Source organism: Salmo salar, chromosome 09 (assembly GCF_965601325.2).
Source record: "Salmo salar chromosome 09, fSalSal1, whole genome shotgun sequence".
Lineage (NCBI taxonomy): Eukaryota > Metazoa > Chordata > Actinopteri > Salmoniformes > Salmonidae > Salmo > Salmo salar.
In genome coordinates this window covers 12,855,107-12,873,460 of record NC_138299.1, presented here as the reverse complement: position 1 = coordinate 12,873,460, position 18,354 = coordinate 12,855,107, and the positions used below count along the sequence as shown (strand labels likewise).

At 43.2% G+C, this 18,354-nt stretch overlaps 1 protein-coding gene across 4 annotated transcripts in view; it reads right to left on the bottom strand.

Moving 5' to 3' along the window:
- LOC106610714 (kinesin-like protein KIF13B) overlaps window positions 1-18,354 on the bottom strand; it is an 85,017-nt gene that overhangs the window by 28,369 nt on the left and 38,294 nt on the right. For all 4 annotated transcript variants that reach the window (XM_014210215.3, XM_014210217.3, XM_014210218.3 and 1 more), the window contains exons 4-16: window positions 16,944-16,956; window positions 16,538-16,598; window positions 15,937-16,029; window positions 15,440-15,620; window positions 14,644-14,731; window positions 13,803-13,937; window positions 5,764-5,876; window positions 5,471-5,582; window positions 5,041-5,253; window positions 4,552-4,662; window positions 4,193-4,327; window positions 2,399-2,529; window positions 140-226 (exon numbers count right to left, since the gene is read on the bottom strand). In XM_014210215.3, the coding sequence (XP_014065690.2) occupies window positions 140-226; window positions 2,399-2,529; window positions 4,193-4,327; window positions 4,552-4,662; window positions 5,041-5,253; window positions 5,471-5,582; window positions 5,764-5,876; window positions 13,803-13,937; window positions 14,644-14,731; window positions 15,440-15,620; window positions 15,937-16,029; window positions 16,538-16,598; window positions 16,944-16,956 (1,473 nt within the window). The remainder of the gene's footprint in view (window positions 1-139; window positions 227-2,398; window positions 2,530-4,192; window positions 4,328-4,551; window positions 4,663-5,040; window positions 5,254-5,470; window positions 5,583-5,763; window positions 5,877-13,802; window positions 13,938-14,643; window positions 14,732-15,439; window positions 15,621-15,936; window positions 16,030-16,537; window positions 16,599-16,943; window positions 16,957-18,354) is intronic.

The window sequence follows — 18,354 nt, the reverse complement described above, 5'->3', positions numbered from 1 at the left end:
GAGAGGAGGGGAAGAGAGGGATGGGAGGAAAGAGAAAGGGAATGGTTTCAGTACTACTCTTTCCAAAACGAGGACCAGTAGTTGAGCGAGACATTGTGATTCACAGTAGTCAGAACTGTCGGGTCACAGACAGACAGACCTGAAGAAGTGGTTGTTGCCCCACAGGATGCGGTCTCCGTGGTGGAGCCGCTGCGGGCTGGTGCAAGGAGAGCCGTTCACACACGTTCTGTAACGTAACAACAACTTAAGTTCCACATAATAAAAACAACGTGTAACCATGACATAAGACACATTCAGCAAAAGCGACATAATAAAATGCGTAAGAACATATTTACTGTTGTTTTTATTGATTCTATGGAACCAAGGACTCCCTGGAAAACATTGCCAAATGTTACTGAGTGGACTATTCTGGCAAAAAAAGATCTAATGATAATTAATTCATGATCCAGTTACTTCATTCAATTCTTACAGGGCCTTGAGGCAACATGACATCACCATCATCTGAAAGCAGGAGATCAGACTTGAGGCTAGAGGTGTGTGTGTGTGTGTGTGTGTGTGCAGTCATAGAGTGGGTGACTAGAGGCTAGAGAGAGGTGGGACCAAGTCACTATTATTTGAGTCACAAGCAAGTCTCAAGTCGAGTCACAAGTAGAACGAGTCGAGTCTCGAGTCAAGTCCAAGTCGTGCATTTCTAAGAGCGAGTTTTTTCAAGTCAAGTAAAAAATAAATAATAATAATCTACAAATCGAGACCTTAGGACTATTAAGGTTCCATCTGACATTGTTGTAAAAAATAACTTAGTCACAAATAATAGACAAACCATCGCCCAGACAGATGGTTCTTCGTATATATCTGTGAAGTTAGATTTTTGAAAAACAAATGTTTTGTTAAAAAAAAAAGAATGAAAAACTAGAAAGTTCTATCTGCATAAACCCATTTGAACTATAAGGTTATATCTGCAATCCAATCACATGACTGAATAAATACAGATGGACCAATCAGAACACATCTTTGCCAACTCTATGTACGGTCTAGCTAGTCGAGCCAGCAATAATGGCACGCGAGCAACAAAAAAAAACTGTCAGAAATCTTAAAGTAAATGATGTTGTCACATCGTTGTTCAGCGATGACAATAGTTTGTCTAATGACCATAATACATGTCTTAATGTATTTGATGTGTTCTGACTATCCTGGTCAAATATTCTTAAAAACTGAACATTGTCTAATTCAGAAGTGCCAGATAGAACCTTGACATTTCAGATCCATAAGGTTCTATCTGGGATTGCAACCCCCTACAAAAATGGATTTACAAATGTCTCAGGATGCTGATACTTTAGGTAAGTGAGGACCTTAATGGGTTATGGATGAAGAATTCACTACAAAACAGTTCTGAGATCTGGGATGTGAAAACCTTCATGCTCAAAATCTCAGAACTATGCTTTGTGCAGATAGATTTGGTGGCCTTGGGACTAAAAGGTTCTTTGTCTATTTATTGAGGCTACCAGACAGCCGTATTCATTATTTTGTCTAAAACACATTTTGATTATGTAATAATACATTTTAAAAACATAATTCTAAATGCAAGCTTCATAAGTCAATTATCAATTTTAAGCAATTCTGGGATACCAAAAGAACAGTAGGCATATCCTAGTAATTGTTGATTGATGCCCCATTGCTGTTGAGCTGGCAAAGTAAACAGTTAATATTTTTGATCACCAAACCATTTTTGGAGCTGCATATTTATGGCAATCCTCTCTCCCTAAAAGTTGACGGTTGCGCTGCACCCGATCCTATAGCTGTACAGGAAATCAGTGCTCTGTTCACTAGCTTCGTGTTTCTCAAACTTTTTGACACAAAATTGTGTGCAATGCCGTAGGCCTGTGCGTTTCACTAGCCAATCATTTTTTTGTTGCAAGTGTGATATGGTCTCTGGCTGCGTGGAGAGTAGCCTAATCCACTGAGACTCGGTGCCACAAAATGAGCGACAAAACGTTACAAATCCTGGCCAGATAATTTCAGTCTCAAGTCAAAGTCATGTCCCAAGTCTTGAGGCCGCAAGTCAAAATCAAGTCATTTTATTTTCTATCAAGTCGAGTCTCAAGTCATCAAATTTGTGACTCAAGTCAGACTCGAGTCCAAGACATGTGAATCAAGTCGCAATAATGATGATGTCAAGAATGACGATTTCCATGGTGTGCATTGAGATGATGACTGCTAGTGTACTGTGACATTTTCTGCAGTGTGAGCTGGTGCTAGCGGGCAAAATTGGTAACAAGGACATTTTTTAAAACCAGATTTTGGTTCTGGAAAGGCGTCACCTCATCCAGGTTTGCCCCGTTGTGGATTATACTGACGAGGAGGATGATGGTTGAGATGAAGAGGAGTGTTCTATACGTACCGTGAGTTCCTGTGGGGAGTGAGGACCACCCATTGGTCAGTTGTGATGTTAATGATGCAGTGTTCAGCCTGAATACCCATCCCACACAGCTGGATGTCCTGGGAGTCTGCTGAACCAACCTTAGTGTGCTCCTACAGTACACAACAACACCATGTTACAATGGTGTGTGTGTGTGTGTGTGTGTGTTATTGATGAGGGTTTAGGGTCATGAAATATTGTGTGGATCAACGGCGGGTGGGTGGCGGGCAGGTTGAATAAAAAGATTACAACACCTTAAAATATCCAGAAATATATAATTATTGTGCAATTTATATCTATAGGCTACGCTGAGATTTTTCGTTCATTATTTTAGGCTATCTGGCATCAGTGTGTAAGCCTGAGCTTTAGAACCTAACTGTACATGTGCCAATCAGCCCACACGCCAACTGCCAAAAGCTTTCGGGAACGAGCAGAAAAAGTTAATCGATCCACGGAGGCACAAACGGCAATGTCGGAGTTTAATTCAATAAGAGGGTCGCGAAATGGAGAGTTGAAAATAAAGAGAAGGGAGGGGCAGAAAATTAATGTTTGGGAAAGTTTTGGTGATGTGGTAAAAGAGGATGATAGCAGTGCCGGCTATGTGATGTGTGATGACTGAAGCGCTATACAAATTTGGCAGTCACAAGATGGGGACTTCAAATAGGCCTATGGCAGGTCAAGGGAACTGTAGCCTACGTTTTACATTTGAGTAATTTAGCAGACGCTCTTATCCAGAGAGACTTACAGTAGAGTGTTAAATGGAAACTGAAATCTGAACACTGACTGTAGGTCTATAACCTGTCACATAGCCTAATATAATATTTACTCCTGCAGAATTGAGCAGTCCTTGCAGTAAAATTACAACATTTAGCTTACATTTTTACTCTAAAACGAGTGGAGAAATGTGATTTATTTCTTTCATCATCTTGAGAGAATGCAAATGCACAGTTATGCAAATGCACACCTCTGTAGAGGTGGTATCTTCATTAGCATCATAAAAGCTGATAGTATTTCAACCACATAAAATATACATCCAAGCTGATGAGTCGTTTTCTTCTCAGCTTTCATTTTGAAATTTTGTACAGAAAATCTTTTCCGTTTTTTATTGCATTTTCTCCCCGGTCCCTAAACGTCATTGCTCCACGAAAGAAGCAGAGATGACAGAGAAAACTTGACCAATGTCAACTAGAGTGAAGTGTTCATTTTATCATTTATGACATTCTGGTGAGCAAGGGTTCATTTAGTCTTCTAGGGCAACATAATGACAGAAGAGAAGCCGTGTGTATCTAATTATAGACAAGATGACTAACAAATAGCCTACCAAAATGTCGGAAATAAGCAGAAATATATCTAAATCAGTCAACAACAAAAAATCCTGCACCCTGTCAAAAAATCTTTCCGCTGTCTGACTGTAGCCTACAGCGCATTTTCTATATTAGCGTGTTATTTTATTTAGGCAAGTCAGTTAAGAACAAATTCTTATTTACAATGACTGCCTACCCCGGCCAAACCCAGACGACGCTGGGCCAATTGTGCACCGCCCTATGGGACTCCCAATCACGGTCGGTTGTGATACAGCCTGGAATCAAACCAGGGTCTGTAGTGACGCCTCTAGCACTGAGATACAGTGCCTTAGACCGCTGCGCCACTCGGGAGCCCAAGTGTGGGTTAGGGTCGGGTACGGGTCTCAGATTTTCACTTTATCACATATAGTCATGTGGATGGGTTATTAGCAATTGCGTGTGACCCTTGCTCCAGCAGTGTGTGTGTGTGTACCTTCAGGTAGTAGACCAGCAGCTCATTGAGAGCGGGGTCAGCGTTGAGGTTGACTAGAAAACACTTGTCTTCTCCCACTCTGATGCCAGACGACTGGAGAGAGATGCCCAGGGATTCCAACTGTTTCTGACGCTCCTACAGGACACACAACACAGGGAAACAATGCATCCATACTGGTTGTTTTAATAAGGGCACACAGAAGCAAAACATTTCAAAATGTTGTGCAACATAAAAACAAAAAAAGAAGCGCTTCTAATTGTACAATTTTAGAAAGTCCCTGTTTCACTCAGTTTCAGACCGTTTTCTTTTTTGTGCCTAGTGAGCACGACCCAGGACAGAAAGTACAAGTGTGTGGGTACCTGTGCGATCTCCTCCGTCTTGCGTAGTTTCTCCTCCCAGGTGACGGTCATCTCTTGGATGAGTTTCTCAGACTCCTCCAGCCTTTCCTTCAGCTCTGGGGCCTTCATAGACTGGCCAGGAGACAAGAAAAACACACTCTTATTTGTGTTCCCTCTCCCTGTCTCCCAGCAGACAAGATGTGGTGATGTCATTTGTAAACGGATGTTTCGGCTGAAAAAAAGTCTTCATATAACCAAATGCTCTCTGCTACACATGATGAAGCCTTCATTTTCCAGATGCAATATCCAAACAGAACGCAACCAGTTTTGCCAGCTGGTGTGGGCCCTCTCCTCCCATCCCTCCTTACCTTCGCCTGTCTCAGTTGATCTCCCTCTTCCCCCTTCATCTCTGCTCTCCCCGCCTTTCTTCCCTTCCCCCCATATCCTCTCTTTATCCCCATTTCCTCCTCTCCCTCCCTTTTCCCCTTCTCTCTCCCCTCCACCCCTCACCTCTGCCTGTGTCAGCTGGTCCCGTAGTTTCTCCACCTCCTCGCGGAGCTCCCTGATGATGCGTGCGTTGGGGTCTTCGTTGACGACGGCGTGGTTGACGATGCTCTTGGCCCGGTCGGCGTAGCGCAGCGTGGACAGCGTCTCGTCGTAGTTGTCGGCCGCCGGGCTCACCGTGGCCACCATGGCCGTTCGGCTGTTGCCGCCCAGGCTGTCCTGGAGACAGGGGGAGGAAGAGAAAGGAGTGTTAGTAAGAGAGGGAGAATGAAAGAAAGACAAAAGGTTGCCGGGACCAAATCTTAACATGATTCTGGGGCAGAAGTGTTCAACTAATTAAAGGAAACAACAAAGATATGGGAGCGAGAGGGGGAAAGTAGGACGAGAGAAGTTATATTAAGAGCAGGGAAAAAGAGAAGATGTGTGTGCGTCTTACCTTAAGCAGCCACGTTAGTACAGAGTCTCTGTAGGGGACAAACTTGGTCTTGTTCTTCCCACACCCCTGTTCTGCCAGAGCAGATATGACCAAGCCTAGAGTGGTCAGAGACCTGCAGAGACACACAGAGAACACACGCTCCGTCAGGGAAAATATTGTAAAACACACACCGGCCCGCTATCATAAGCGATGGAATGTTTTCTGGGTGTAAAGTGTGTATCATTTTTTCATTTGGGAACTAGAACACTTGGAGCTGTGTGTGTGTGTGTGTGTGTGTGTTTTCAGTGACTTACTTGTTGATGTTGCTGCCCTCCTTCATCCTCTCACCGGTAGCTCCAGTCTTAGCAGCTCTCTCACTGCCAGCCAGGTCCACCAGACTCAGCTTACTCACCTTCTCACCACTCGTCTATAGAGAGGATAGGGAGGGAGAGAGAGAGGGTGTGAGGGGGAGGTTAAAGGGGGAGGCGGGTGTGAGGGGGGAGGTTAAAAGGGGAGAGAGAGAAGGGGGAAGGTTATGGGGAGAGGAACAGGTAAGGATGGGGAAGGAGAGAGATAGAAGAGGGGGGAGGTGGTAGGTTTAAGGGTGAGAGAGAGAGGAAGGAGGGAGGGAGAAGGGGAAAATGAAAGGGAGTGAGTGAGAACGGATAGAAGTCATTTTAGCAGATTTTCTTTCAATTAAAATAACATCATAACATACATGCTAGAAGGACTCCGGTCCAGCACACAGTGCTTATTTGGGATGTAAACTTATTGACAGATTTCAGTGAAATTGACAAAACATTTTCCATGCAGTATACAACCATGTTTCCTTGCACTAACATAATGATGTATGTGTGTGCGTGCGTAATGGGGTCTCTATCTTAAATAAGGTATGTGTGCATTAAGGACTGAAGCTTGACTGGGAGACGGAGAGATAATTGACAGATGAGAAAGGAGGGGTGGGAGGGAGGGGAAGAGAGGATGGGGAGGAAGGAGAGAAATAAAGAGGAAAGCGTTCTGGGAAGGAGAGATAATTTAAGACAGAGGAAGAACAGAGAGAATGCAGGAATGCAGGATGGAAAGAATGTAAGAGCGAGAATGTAAGAGAAAGGTGTATAAAAAGAGTGAGAGTGAGGGAGAATGAAAGTATGTGAAAATGTGAGATGGGGTGAGTGAATGAGTTGAGCGAGAAATGAGAGAGCGGGGAGGGTAGAGAGAGCCAGAGGGCAGTGGGGGTGAATTATGTACAGAGTTGTGCTGAGTGGGAATAGAGCAGGCAGAGACTACAGTGTGTTGTGAAAACAAAGACTGCTCTTGTCCCCAGAGAGAGAGAGAAAAGAGAGAGAACAGAAAGGAAAAAGACTGCATGAACTGGGGTGAACCTAGGTTAAAAAGGATTCCAAGTATTTGGCTGGTACCTCAAACTGTTTTCACCAACTGGATTCCACAGGAAATATTTTGTTCTTTCCTATGATTTAGTTATTGCTTTATCACCCTTTTATAAAGATGCTATACTAAACTTCCCTCTCTCATCTCAGACACACAGGCTTAGATTACACGCACTGTCAACAGGCCCCAGTGAATTTGCATTGAACTGAATTTCCATGGAGATATGCAAACCATCAGTAAAGGGAGGATAAAGCATATCATCAACAGCAGAAAAAGGAAGCCCAATGATTCTCGATCTCTCTTTCTCTCACTGTGTGTGTGTGTGTTTTCTTTAACTATCCTTGTGGGTACCAGAAGTCCTCACAAGGATAGTAAAACAAGGAAAAGTGGGGACATTTTTCCGGTCCCCACAAGGAAAAATGCTATTTTAGGCCTAGGGGTTAGGTTTAGGAGCTAGGTATAGTTTTAGGGTTAGGGGTTAAGGTTAGGCTTAAGGTTAGACTTAGGTTAAAGAAAATAGGATTTTGGACTGGAATCAATTCTTTGGTCCCCACAAGGATAGCAGTACAAAACTGTGTGTGTGTGTGTGTGTTGAAGCGTGGACAGACTTAATTTGTGTGTCAGTTTCAATGATCCGGCTCAGTCTATATTTAGCTTTGTTTCCATTCCAGCATGGCACCTGGGGCTGCGTTAAGGAACACAACCAACAAGGTATCAAATGGTCAGTCTGCAACACTTTAGATCATTGACTTGAACACAGCCTTATTTGACCTGGACTAGAATCAACTGTTCCACTCCTGCATTATTCAAATCTGTGTGCTTAATACATTGTGCCAGAAGACCAGGGTTGGGTGATTATATCACACACAAGCATGTAAATACACTGTCAGGCACACACACATACAGGGTTGGCTGAGCAACTAGGTGTTGTTGGGATAACAAAGGAGCAGGCTGACACAGCAGCAGATCAGCTGACATCCAAACAGAGAGAGAGCAGCTCATTACTTATTTAAAAGGTTTTCTTGGAGGCTAACATCACTAGCTAGTTCCTGAACAGCAGAAACTGAGGCTCACTGACAGGAGAGTCTCTCTGGGACACTCTTAGGCTGCGTTTACACATGCAGCCCAATTCGAATATTTTTTTCCACTAATTGGTCTTTTTCCATAGCTGATCTGATTAGTTAAAAGACCAATCCGTGAAAAAAAGATCAGAATTGGGCTGCCTGTGTAAACGTAGCCTACACACATAGTGCCCCAGATAGAAAGTGCTTAAGTAGAGCAGTGGTACTCATTGCGCGGCCCGCATCGCTGTGATTTTCCATTCATAATACAATTTCAAATCAATGTAGGCCTGAACCGCTTAATTGAATATATATATTATTCCCTGGACGGCAGATACATGGCAGTACAGCACAACTGTTGAACAGAAAGGCCGAAATAGAACGCAACTGCTCAGCTACCGACACATCAGTTTTTTACTAGCTAATTTTGCAGTCTGGTCGACATGGATTGATTTATTGTAAAAAAATAAAATAAAAGAAAATGATTGACGACGAGAGGAAAGAGCTGGAGAACAACGTGAGAGCTTTGAACGAACAACCACCGGAGAATCAGGAACATGGCGGCGGGGAAATGCAGCTAGCTAACGTAGCGTCGGTGACTAAGAGAAGCTGGCTACGGTCGATTCAAGAAGAGCACAAAGTTCCAAGAGAAATTGACAGGCTTTTTTTTTATACTGCAAAGTGGGACTAGCTCACTTTGTCTTGTTTTAAACGAGCAAATTTAGAGCGACATTTCCAGTCACACCATGCCCACTTTGACAAAACATATCTGCCATAAAGTAACCTCAGAAACAACAGAATAGCGCAACTCAAAGGACAGCAAATAGCGGACAGATCTCGCACTGTTGCAGAGAAAACATAAGATTGCTTGGATGCTCGCGAGAAACAAGGCCTTCACAGACGCGGAGATAGTCAAAGACTGTTTTTTGGCCCCGCCTTAATATTGTATGCTGATTTCACAAACAAGGAAGCTATTTTTAAAGCAAATTACGAGACTGCAACTCTGACTAGACCATAACAAGACGCATAGAGGACATCCGTAAGCAACTGATTACTGACATATCCGTGGCGCCGTGTTTTGGTATTGTACTGATTCAAAATGACGTTGCCCAATCATGTGTTTGGGTGCGCTTCCCTCAAAACGAGTCGTTCAGAGGCACTTATGTTTACTACCCCTTCAGGGACAAACACACGAGGAGAGGATATTCTGAAAGCCCTCGTTACATTTTTTGCTGATAATAATATTGACAGGCCAAATTTTGTCATCTGTGTGCACTGACGGCACCCCAAACATGCAAGGGAAGGAAAAGGGACTCATCGGCCTGACGAGAGAGTATATTCCCGAATTTGTAACGTTTCGTTGTATCATTCATCAGGAAGCACTTGTGGCTAAACTCAAAGACTGATTTACAGAATGTGATGCAGCAAGTCGTGCGCGGGGTTAACATTATTATTAAGGCACTGAATCACCGGTAATTCCGCAAGTTGCTGGAGGAATACCAGACAGAATACAAAACTTGATATTTCACAATGAGGTGAGATGGCTGTATCGTGGCAGCTTTGGAAAGATTTCTCTCTCCCTCAAATCTGTGAATTTGTTGCAAGCAAGGGGAGAGTGGAGACAGAGCTGGATGATCCACAGTGGATATTTAAAGCGGACTATTTTAACTGACATCACCTGCCACCTGAACACAGTGAAGCTCCAAGGGAAAGCTAAAACTCTGGGCAAAATGCTGCATGTGGGCAAAGCATTTCAAAATAAATCACCACACTGTTCATACCTGACAGTTAGTTCATTTCCCAAAACTCAGAGCGGTCACCACATCCAACCCAGACATACTAAAACATTTTAGCTATGAGGCATTTGTGTGTTGGAAGAGTTGGAGTTTGAGTCATAATTCAAGGATATCATGGAGTACAAGGAGTTTTTTCAACTTCATTGAGAACCCCTTTCATGTGCCAGTGTCATCTCTGACCCCAGTCATCACAGCCCTCTGTCCTGACCGTGCTGGAATAGAGAGTGAGATAGTGGAGCTGCAGGCAAATGACACATTCATTGTAAGGTGAACTAAGATCAGGTGTTACCCATTTCTGGAGCCTTGTGCCAGACACAGAGTATCCACTTCTGGAGCAGTGTGTGCAAAAGGTGACATTTTTTGTCAGCGCTTATTCCTGTGAAGCAACATTTTCAACAATGAACATTGTGAAACAAAAACAGAGAGACTGACCAATGCACACCTGGATTGCAACATACTATACATTTAGAATTCAGTCAAGGAGCAGAAAAGACATTTTCGCTCATCCAACTACTGTGGTAACCCTTAATATGGGTCTTATGCATGTGATGTAGCCTATTTGATGTGTGTGTATGTGTATATATTTGCGATGTGCTGTATCATCAATTGCATTTGCTCTATTGCTCTCAATTGTCTTCCCTGTGGCTCAGTTGGTAGAGCATGGTGTTTGCAACGCCAGGGTTGTGGGTTCGATTCCCACGGGGGGCCAGTACAAAAAAATATATAAAATGCATGAAATGAAATGTATGCATTCACTACTGTAAGTCGCTCTGGATAAGAGCGTCTGCAAAATGACTAAAATGTAAATGTAAAATGTAAATAATATTGGAAGAAAAAGTACAACAAATGAAAGATGATTGTCTCAACCCAAAGTTGCCCCCTTACAGAAAATGGTGAGTAACACTGGAGTGAGAGGATGAGAGAATTTTAGATAACGACAAAAGCATTACAGCAGTCGCAGCGCCACGCCAAAACCATTGCCACCACGCCAAAAAAATCTGGAACATTTACTTTCCCTCTGCAAACAAAACAAGTAACTAATAGAAAAATCAGACAACCCCATAGTAGAATAGTTTATACATTTACTTAGTCGACTTGTTGTTGTGCGTTCGATGCGGGAGAAATATTCCTCACAAGGCGCATTCAAGTTGCGAGTGCCATAGGGAGGGAACATGCATTCTGACACGCGGTCAACGCACAACAATTCATAACGCAATCGCAGGGAAAACAGCAGTTGTAATGGTTAATGTTAAAAAGATCCCATCTTTCCATTCCTACTTGATTTATTTCTCAACTCCTAAATATGTGTGAACTGCACCATTTAAAACCCAGAGTTTTAAGCAGCAGCATGGTTAAGCAACTTATCGCATCGGGAAGAGTGGGGCTGGATGTTACACGGGTCAATTGTAGGGTAACTTGGGATAAAACACCACCCTCAAGCTTTTTTTTTGGAGTGACTTAAGAAATTGTGATTAGCCAGATTACATTTTTAGTTGAGCAAGAGTAGTGGTAACCAGGGAAAGTGTTGTGGGAAAATGTGTGACATGAAGTGGTTTCGGTGAGAAGTACAGACAGGGGGGTATTACCCCTGGTGGCGGATTACCCAAAACTATCTTAACAGGTAGGCCTACATTATACTCACTGTGTTTGTAATTTCTTGGGGACATAAAATGCATAACTAGTTAAAAGATCACATTTGGGATCTAGCTAATTAGGGTAAATGCAAATAGGCAACCCCATGCTTCAGCCTATTTATAGATACTATGCTGCATCAGTTGGGCTACAGGTGATAATGCTAATAGCATACCTGATAATATGGACCAGGGGTGTCAAACCCATTCCATGGAGGGCCTAGAGTCTGCAGGTTTTTGGTTGTTCCGTTCAATCACGACAACCAGGTGAGGGGAGTTCTTTACTAATTAGTGAGGGAGGAGAGAAAACCCGCAGACACTTGACCTTCCGTGGAATGAGGTTGACACATGATATAGACCAGGGCTGCCCAACCCTCTTCCTGGAGATCTACCGTCCTGTGGGTTCAGGCCAACAAGACCTTAACTAGCTGAATCAGATATGGTAAATTAGGGTTGGACTGAAAACCTACAGGACAGTAGATCTCCAGGGTGAGGGTTGGGCAGCCCTGATGTAGACGATGCATAGGCTATAAGCATGGTCCACTACAGTGCATTCGCAAAATGTTCACATACCTTCACCTTTTCTACATTTTGTTACGTTACAGCCTTATTGTAAAATGGATGCAAAAAATATATATATTCCTCAATCTAAACACAACACCCCATAATGATGAAGCAAAAATCAGGTTTTTAGAAATGTTTGCAAATGTATTAAAAATACAAAACTGAAATATCACATTTCCATAAGTATTCAGACCCTTTACATTGTTGAAGCACCTTTGGCAGCGATTACAGCCTTGAGTCTTCTTGGGTGTGACGCAGCAAGCTAGGCACACCTGCATTTGGGGAGTTTCTCCCATTCGTCTCTCTAGATCCTCTCAAACTCTGTCAGGTTGGATGGGGAGCGTCGCTGCACAGCTATTTTCAGGTCTCTCCAGAGATGTTTGATTGGGGTCAAGCCCGGGCTCTAGCTGGGACTTAAGGACATTCAGAGACTTGTCCCGAAGCTACATCTGTGTTATCTTGGCTGTGTGCTTAGGGTCGTTGTCCTGTTAGAAGGTGAACCTTCACCCCCAGTCTGAGGTCCTGAGTGCTCTGAAACAGGTTTTCATCAAGGATCTCTCTGTACTTTGCTCTGTTCATCTTTCCCTCGATCCTGACGAGTCTCCCAGTCCCTGCCACTGAAAAACATCCCCACAGCATGATGCTGCCACCACCATGCTTCACAGTAGGAATGGTATTGGCCAGGTGATGAGCAGTGCCTGGTTCCCTCCAGACGTGATGCTTGGCATTCAGGCCAAAGAATTCAATCTTGGTTTCATCAGATCAGAGAATCTTGTCTCATGGTCAGATTCCTTGGGTGCCTTTTGGCAAACTCCAACCGGGCTTTAATGTGCCTTTTACTGAGGAGTGGCTTTCATCTGGCCACTCTATAATAAAAGGCCTGATTGGTGGAGTGCTGCAAAGATGGGAGAACCTTCCCAACCATCTCCACAGATGAACTCTGGAGTTCTGTCAGAGTGACCCTCGGGTTCTTGGTCACCCCCCTGACCAAGGCCCTTCTCCGCCGATTGCTCAGTTTGGCCGAGGGCGGCCAGCGCTAGGAAGAGTCTTGGTGGTTCCAAACGTCTTCCATTTAAGAATGATGGAGGCCACAGTGTTCTTGGGGACCTTCAATGCTGCAGACATTTTCTGGTACCCTTCCTCAAATCTGTGCCTTGACACAATCCTGTCTCTGAGCTCTACGGACAATTCCTTCGACCTCATGGCTTGGTTTTTGCTCTGACATGCACTGTCAACTGTGGGACCTTATATAGACAGCTGTGTGCCTTTCCAAATCATGTCCAATCAATTGAATTTCCCACAGGTGGACTCCAATCAAGTTCTAGAAACATCTCAAGGATTGTCAATGGAAACAGAATGCACCTGAGCTCAATTTTGAGTCTCATAGCAAAGGGTCTGAATACTTATGTATATAAGGTATCATTTTTTTTTTTTATATATATAAATGTGCAAAAATGTAGATTTGTCATTATGGGGTTGTGTGTAGATTGAGGAAAATGTTTAATTTAATCAACATTAGAATAAGGCTGTAATGTAACAAAATGTGGAAAAAGTCAAGTGGTCTGAATACTTTCAAAATGCACTGCATGTTAAAATAATTTGAACAAATAATTTTACCAATATGTTATTGGACTCATTTCTGGAGGTGGAAATTATATTTTAGATGGTGTCAGCATAATTTTATTTTCATAAATTCTAGAGTAGAATGTCCTTTTAAAAAGTCACAAGAACTTGACTTCCCAGTCTTTCTACATAAAAATTATCTGGGGGGGTTAACCTCCAAAACAAAGGGGGAAGGGACCCCCCCCCTTAACCCTCAGATGGAGGGTTTGTGTCTCTGTGTCCATGTGTGTTTCCATGTTTGTGTATGTCAGTGTGTGTGTCTGTTCCTGTGTGTGTCAGCATGTCTTACCCCAGACTGCAGGTCTTTGAGTGTGTGTGTGAGGATGATGTTGAAGACTGCGTGAGATCTGCTGCTCTCCTCGTTCATGTTGGTGGCGGCCACCGTACGAGACTTATTCCCCTCTGACATCAGAGACTCGATGTCCTATAGGAGAGATCGGAGAGGGGTGGATGGAGGGAGGAAGAAGAGGAGAGGGGGGGGTGGTATCGGAGAGGATGGAAGGACAGTGAGAGATGTAAGGAGAGAGAGAGAGAGAGTGAGTGAGTGAGTGAGTGAGTGAGTGAGAAGACAAACGGGGGACGGAAGAAGGCAGGAGAGAAAGGAAGGATGGAGAACAGAGAGAGGAAGGGAGATGCTATAAATAATTCATTAGTAAACAAATAAATACTTGTATATTGTTTCCAGAGAAACCATCCCTCTTGGGCAGGGCAGCATGACACATTTACAAAAGCTGAAGAACAGCCGTGCATCCAGGTACTTTTGTTTTGCAGGTGCTCGAGTTTTCAGTGAACTCCACACACTGCTGTTCATGCTCCCAAGTGATTTTATCATTACATTTCGACCATTAGGTCTTCATCAGACATCCTGACCTAATAAAATCCCCTGGGAGCATGAACGCCCCAGCATGGTACACTACCACTGATGTGAGAACAGCTAGCAAACCTCTCAGCTGACACACCCCTCTCTAGTCTCCAACCCAGACCATAAATATCTCATGGAGATACCATATCATCGTATCAATTCTGTCGCTTATGAATATTGAATAAAGCTTGTATCATCAGTAGCATGGTCATATCAGTAGTCAGTCTACTAGTGGTGGTAGTGGTACAGCAGTGATATTATGGTGTACCTTGTAGCTGGCCACAGCCAGACGAGACAGGCCGTCCACATACGGCCCCAACACCTTGTGTTCCCTCACTCTCAGAGCCTGTCTGCTCCTGGGGGGGAGGGGGAATGACAGATATGAATGTGGTTTACTATGGAAGAAATCCACAGTCATCATGCTTCCATGCTCTTATCTAAAAAATAATATAAATAAATGAATGCATTTATACATTTCTATCATTTTTAATTTGTAAATGAATAAAAAAGTATTAATTTATTTGTAAATTAATTAATCTCAAATAGTGTTCTATTTGAGATGTATCCCAATACACTCTCCAACGTTCTGTGTAAAAGCAACAGTTCTCCAAATAGAATCAGCAATAGCCAGATCAATACAAGTGGTATATCATTAGGCCAAGTTCTAGCATCTGTATAATGTGGCAGACTGACTCCATATGGCCGTCAGATGTCGGACCTCCCACTCCTGTGGCACGCAGCTCTGCTATTCTATTGATTGTTTTAGCCGGGGTCAGAGGTGACGGGGTCATAACCTTTGGGGTCAAGCAGGGAGCCATAGAAACTGTGAGCAGACAAACAGGTGCAAATGTGTGCAAAACCATTGGGGCCCTGCTCCGAAGCATGTTTGGAAACATACTGGATAGGCGAAAGCTACCAGTATGTCATGGAACAATTGAGTTATTAGTGACTACATCAAGTGAGGAAGCGTGTTTAAATGATTTGAAAATGGGGCCACAGACAAAATGTAGTATATTCAAACAATTAACTAAAACAAGTGGTCATGTGGAGGTTAAAGGTCATACCCTTTGGGGTCAAGGAGGTCGCGGACCTTCTCGTTGTATATCTCCATATAGGAGACCTCTATGGTGAAGCCTTCCCCCTCCCTCTGCTCCAGCAGGGTCCGGTCAAACAGAGAACTGCACAGCCGCGGGATCAGACCTGGAGAGTCCACCGAACCCATCATTGTGTACGACTTCCCCGAACCTGGAGGGACACACACATACAGCCAATGGGTGAGCACGGATGTGAGGAGACAGCCAATGGGAGAGCATAGCAGGGAGGTGACAGATGAACCCCTAAGGATCTGTTACATGCTAATCAGAACAGCCATTAGAATCATAGCATATGTCATAGGGAAAAACTCAATTGCATTTCCTTGATTCCTCGCCTCCTCCTTACCCATTGGATGAGATGGTGACCTTCTGACCTCATCCAATGGGTTTGGAGAAGGAGACGAGGAGAGAGGCCGCAAGGAATAAAGGAAACGCAATTCAGATTCTCCCATAATGTAATAACATACCCGTCTGTCCATAGGCGAAGATGCAGGCATTGTAGCCCTGGAAAGCATTGTGCAAAAGACTCTCCCCAAGGCACTGGAACACCACGTCCTGACCTGGAGACAACCACCAGGCAACGTTACAACGCCACACATTATTATACAATATAAAACAGTACAAAAGCAACTTTATTGATCCCTTTAGGGGTGATTTAGAAAATGATCAGGAGCACACAGACAATTCCAAAATAAGCTACAAGCTATGCATGTTCATTTCAAATAGGACCTTCAGACCGTAGCCATGAACAGTGCGAGAAACATTCACCTACAGATTCATCCAAGCGAGTAAACGACAGAGAATTCAGGTGGGATCCTAATTCCTTAGTCACTGTAGAGACATATGTTTGAAAAGAATAGCTAAAGCCCACCTGAACAGACCTATCCCATTGAGCAAAAGACGTTGAAAAGACAGTTTCAACGTCTTTTCAACCAAAAATACACTGTTTCAATGTCCTTTCAACATTTTGTGCTCACAGGGATACCTGTAGATACACGAGGTGGAGGAAGAAGAGGGAAGGAAGGGAAGTGAGGAGGAGAGGTTAACGTGAGGAAAATGAAAACGGACCTGCAAACTTGTCCTTTTCCGACTCGTCCATGGACCAGAAACAGTAGTCGTAGGCAAAGGTCTGAGGGACGAGACATAGAAGGAAACAAAACAGTTTAGAACTGATTTAAAACAGCTGTTATTTCGCGGGCAAAACATATTGGAATGATCAGTTGAAATGGCATTGTTATGGTGTCATTTCAACCAGTTTTGCCCGTTGGGTGTTTCTTGTCGACCACTGGCAATGATAAACATGCCATACAAATTAACAGGGTGTGTACATGTCAACATAAAAGTACAATGATTGCTTTCTAAAACACATGAATACAGAGTAGCTAGAATGTAAACACAGAGACATTAACAACATTGCCAACCAAACATTAACACAATCAATAGTAATAGCAGCCAGTCACAGTACTGGACTTACCTTGGTCTGATTCCTGGTGAAGTTCACACGAGGTCACAGGATGGCCACATGGGTAGAGGGAGAGAAAGAAAGAAAGAAAGAAAGAAAGAAAAGGGGGACATTTAGACTAAAGCATCATGTCTCAGACACCATGTAAACAAACACCAGGACATACTGGACCCGTATTCACAAAGAGTCTGAGTAAGAGTGCTGATCTAGGATCAGGTCCTCCATGTCCATATAATATTATTAATTATGATCCAAACAGAAAACCTGATTCTATATCAGTACTCCTACTCTGAGGAACTTTGTGGACACTGGCCCTGATGTGCTGTAGTGTACACCGAGACAGACAATCACACACTGTAACAGGATTTTCTGAGACAGGTCCAAAAACAAATTCTTCTGGCACTGCGTCAAGGTTAGAGGTCGACCGATTAATCGGAATGGCCGATTAATTAGGGCCGATTTCAAGTTTTCATAACAATCGGTATTTTTGGACGCCGATTTGGCCGTTTTTTTTTTTTTTTTTACCTTTATTTAACTAGGCAAGCCAGTTAAGAACACATTCTTATTTTCAATGACGGCCTAGGAACGGTGGGTTAACTGCCTTGTTCAGGGGCAGAATGACAGATTTTTACCTTGTCAGCTCGGGGATTCAATCTTGCAACCTTACGGTTAACTAGTCCAACGCTCTAACCACCTGCTTTACATTGCACTCCACAAGGAGCCTGCCTGTTACGCGAATGCAGTAAGAAGCCAAGGTAAGTTGCTAGCTAGCATTAAACTTGTCTTATAAAAAACAATCAATCAATCATAATCACTAGTTAACTACACATGGTTGATGATATTACTAGTTAATCTAGCCTGTCCTGCGTTGCATATAATCGCTTAGGTACATTTTGCTCAAACCATAAACATCAATGCCTTTCTTAAAATCAATACACAAGTATATATTTTTAAACCGGCATATTTAGTTAATATTGCCTGCTAACATGAATTTCTTTTAACTAGGGAAAATGTGTCACTTCTCTTGCAAACAGAGTCAGGGTATATGCAGCAGTTTGGGCCGCCTGGCTCGTTGCGAACTGTGAAGACTATTTCTTCCTAACAAAAACAGCCGACTTCGCCAAACGGGGGATGATTTAACAAAAGCGCATTTGCGAAAAAAGCACAATCGTTGCACGACTGTACCTAACCATAAACATCAATGCCTTTCTTAAAATCAATACACAGAAGTATATATTTTTAAACCTGCATATTTAGCTAAAAGAAATCCAGGTTAGCAGGCAATATTAACCAGGTGAAATTGTGTCATTTCTCTTGCGTTCATTGCACGCAGAGTCAGGGTATATGCAACATTTTGGGCCGCCTGGCTCGTTGCGAACTAATTTGCCAGAATTTTACGTAATTATGACATAACATTGAAGGT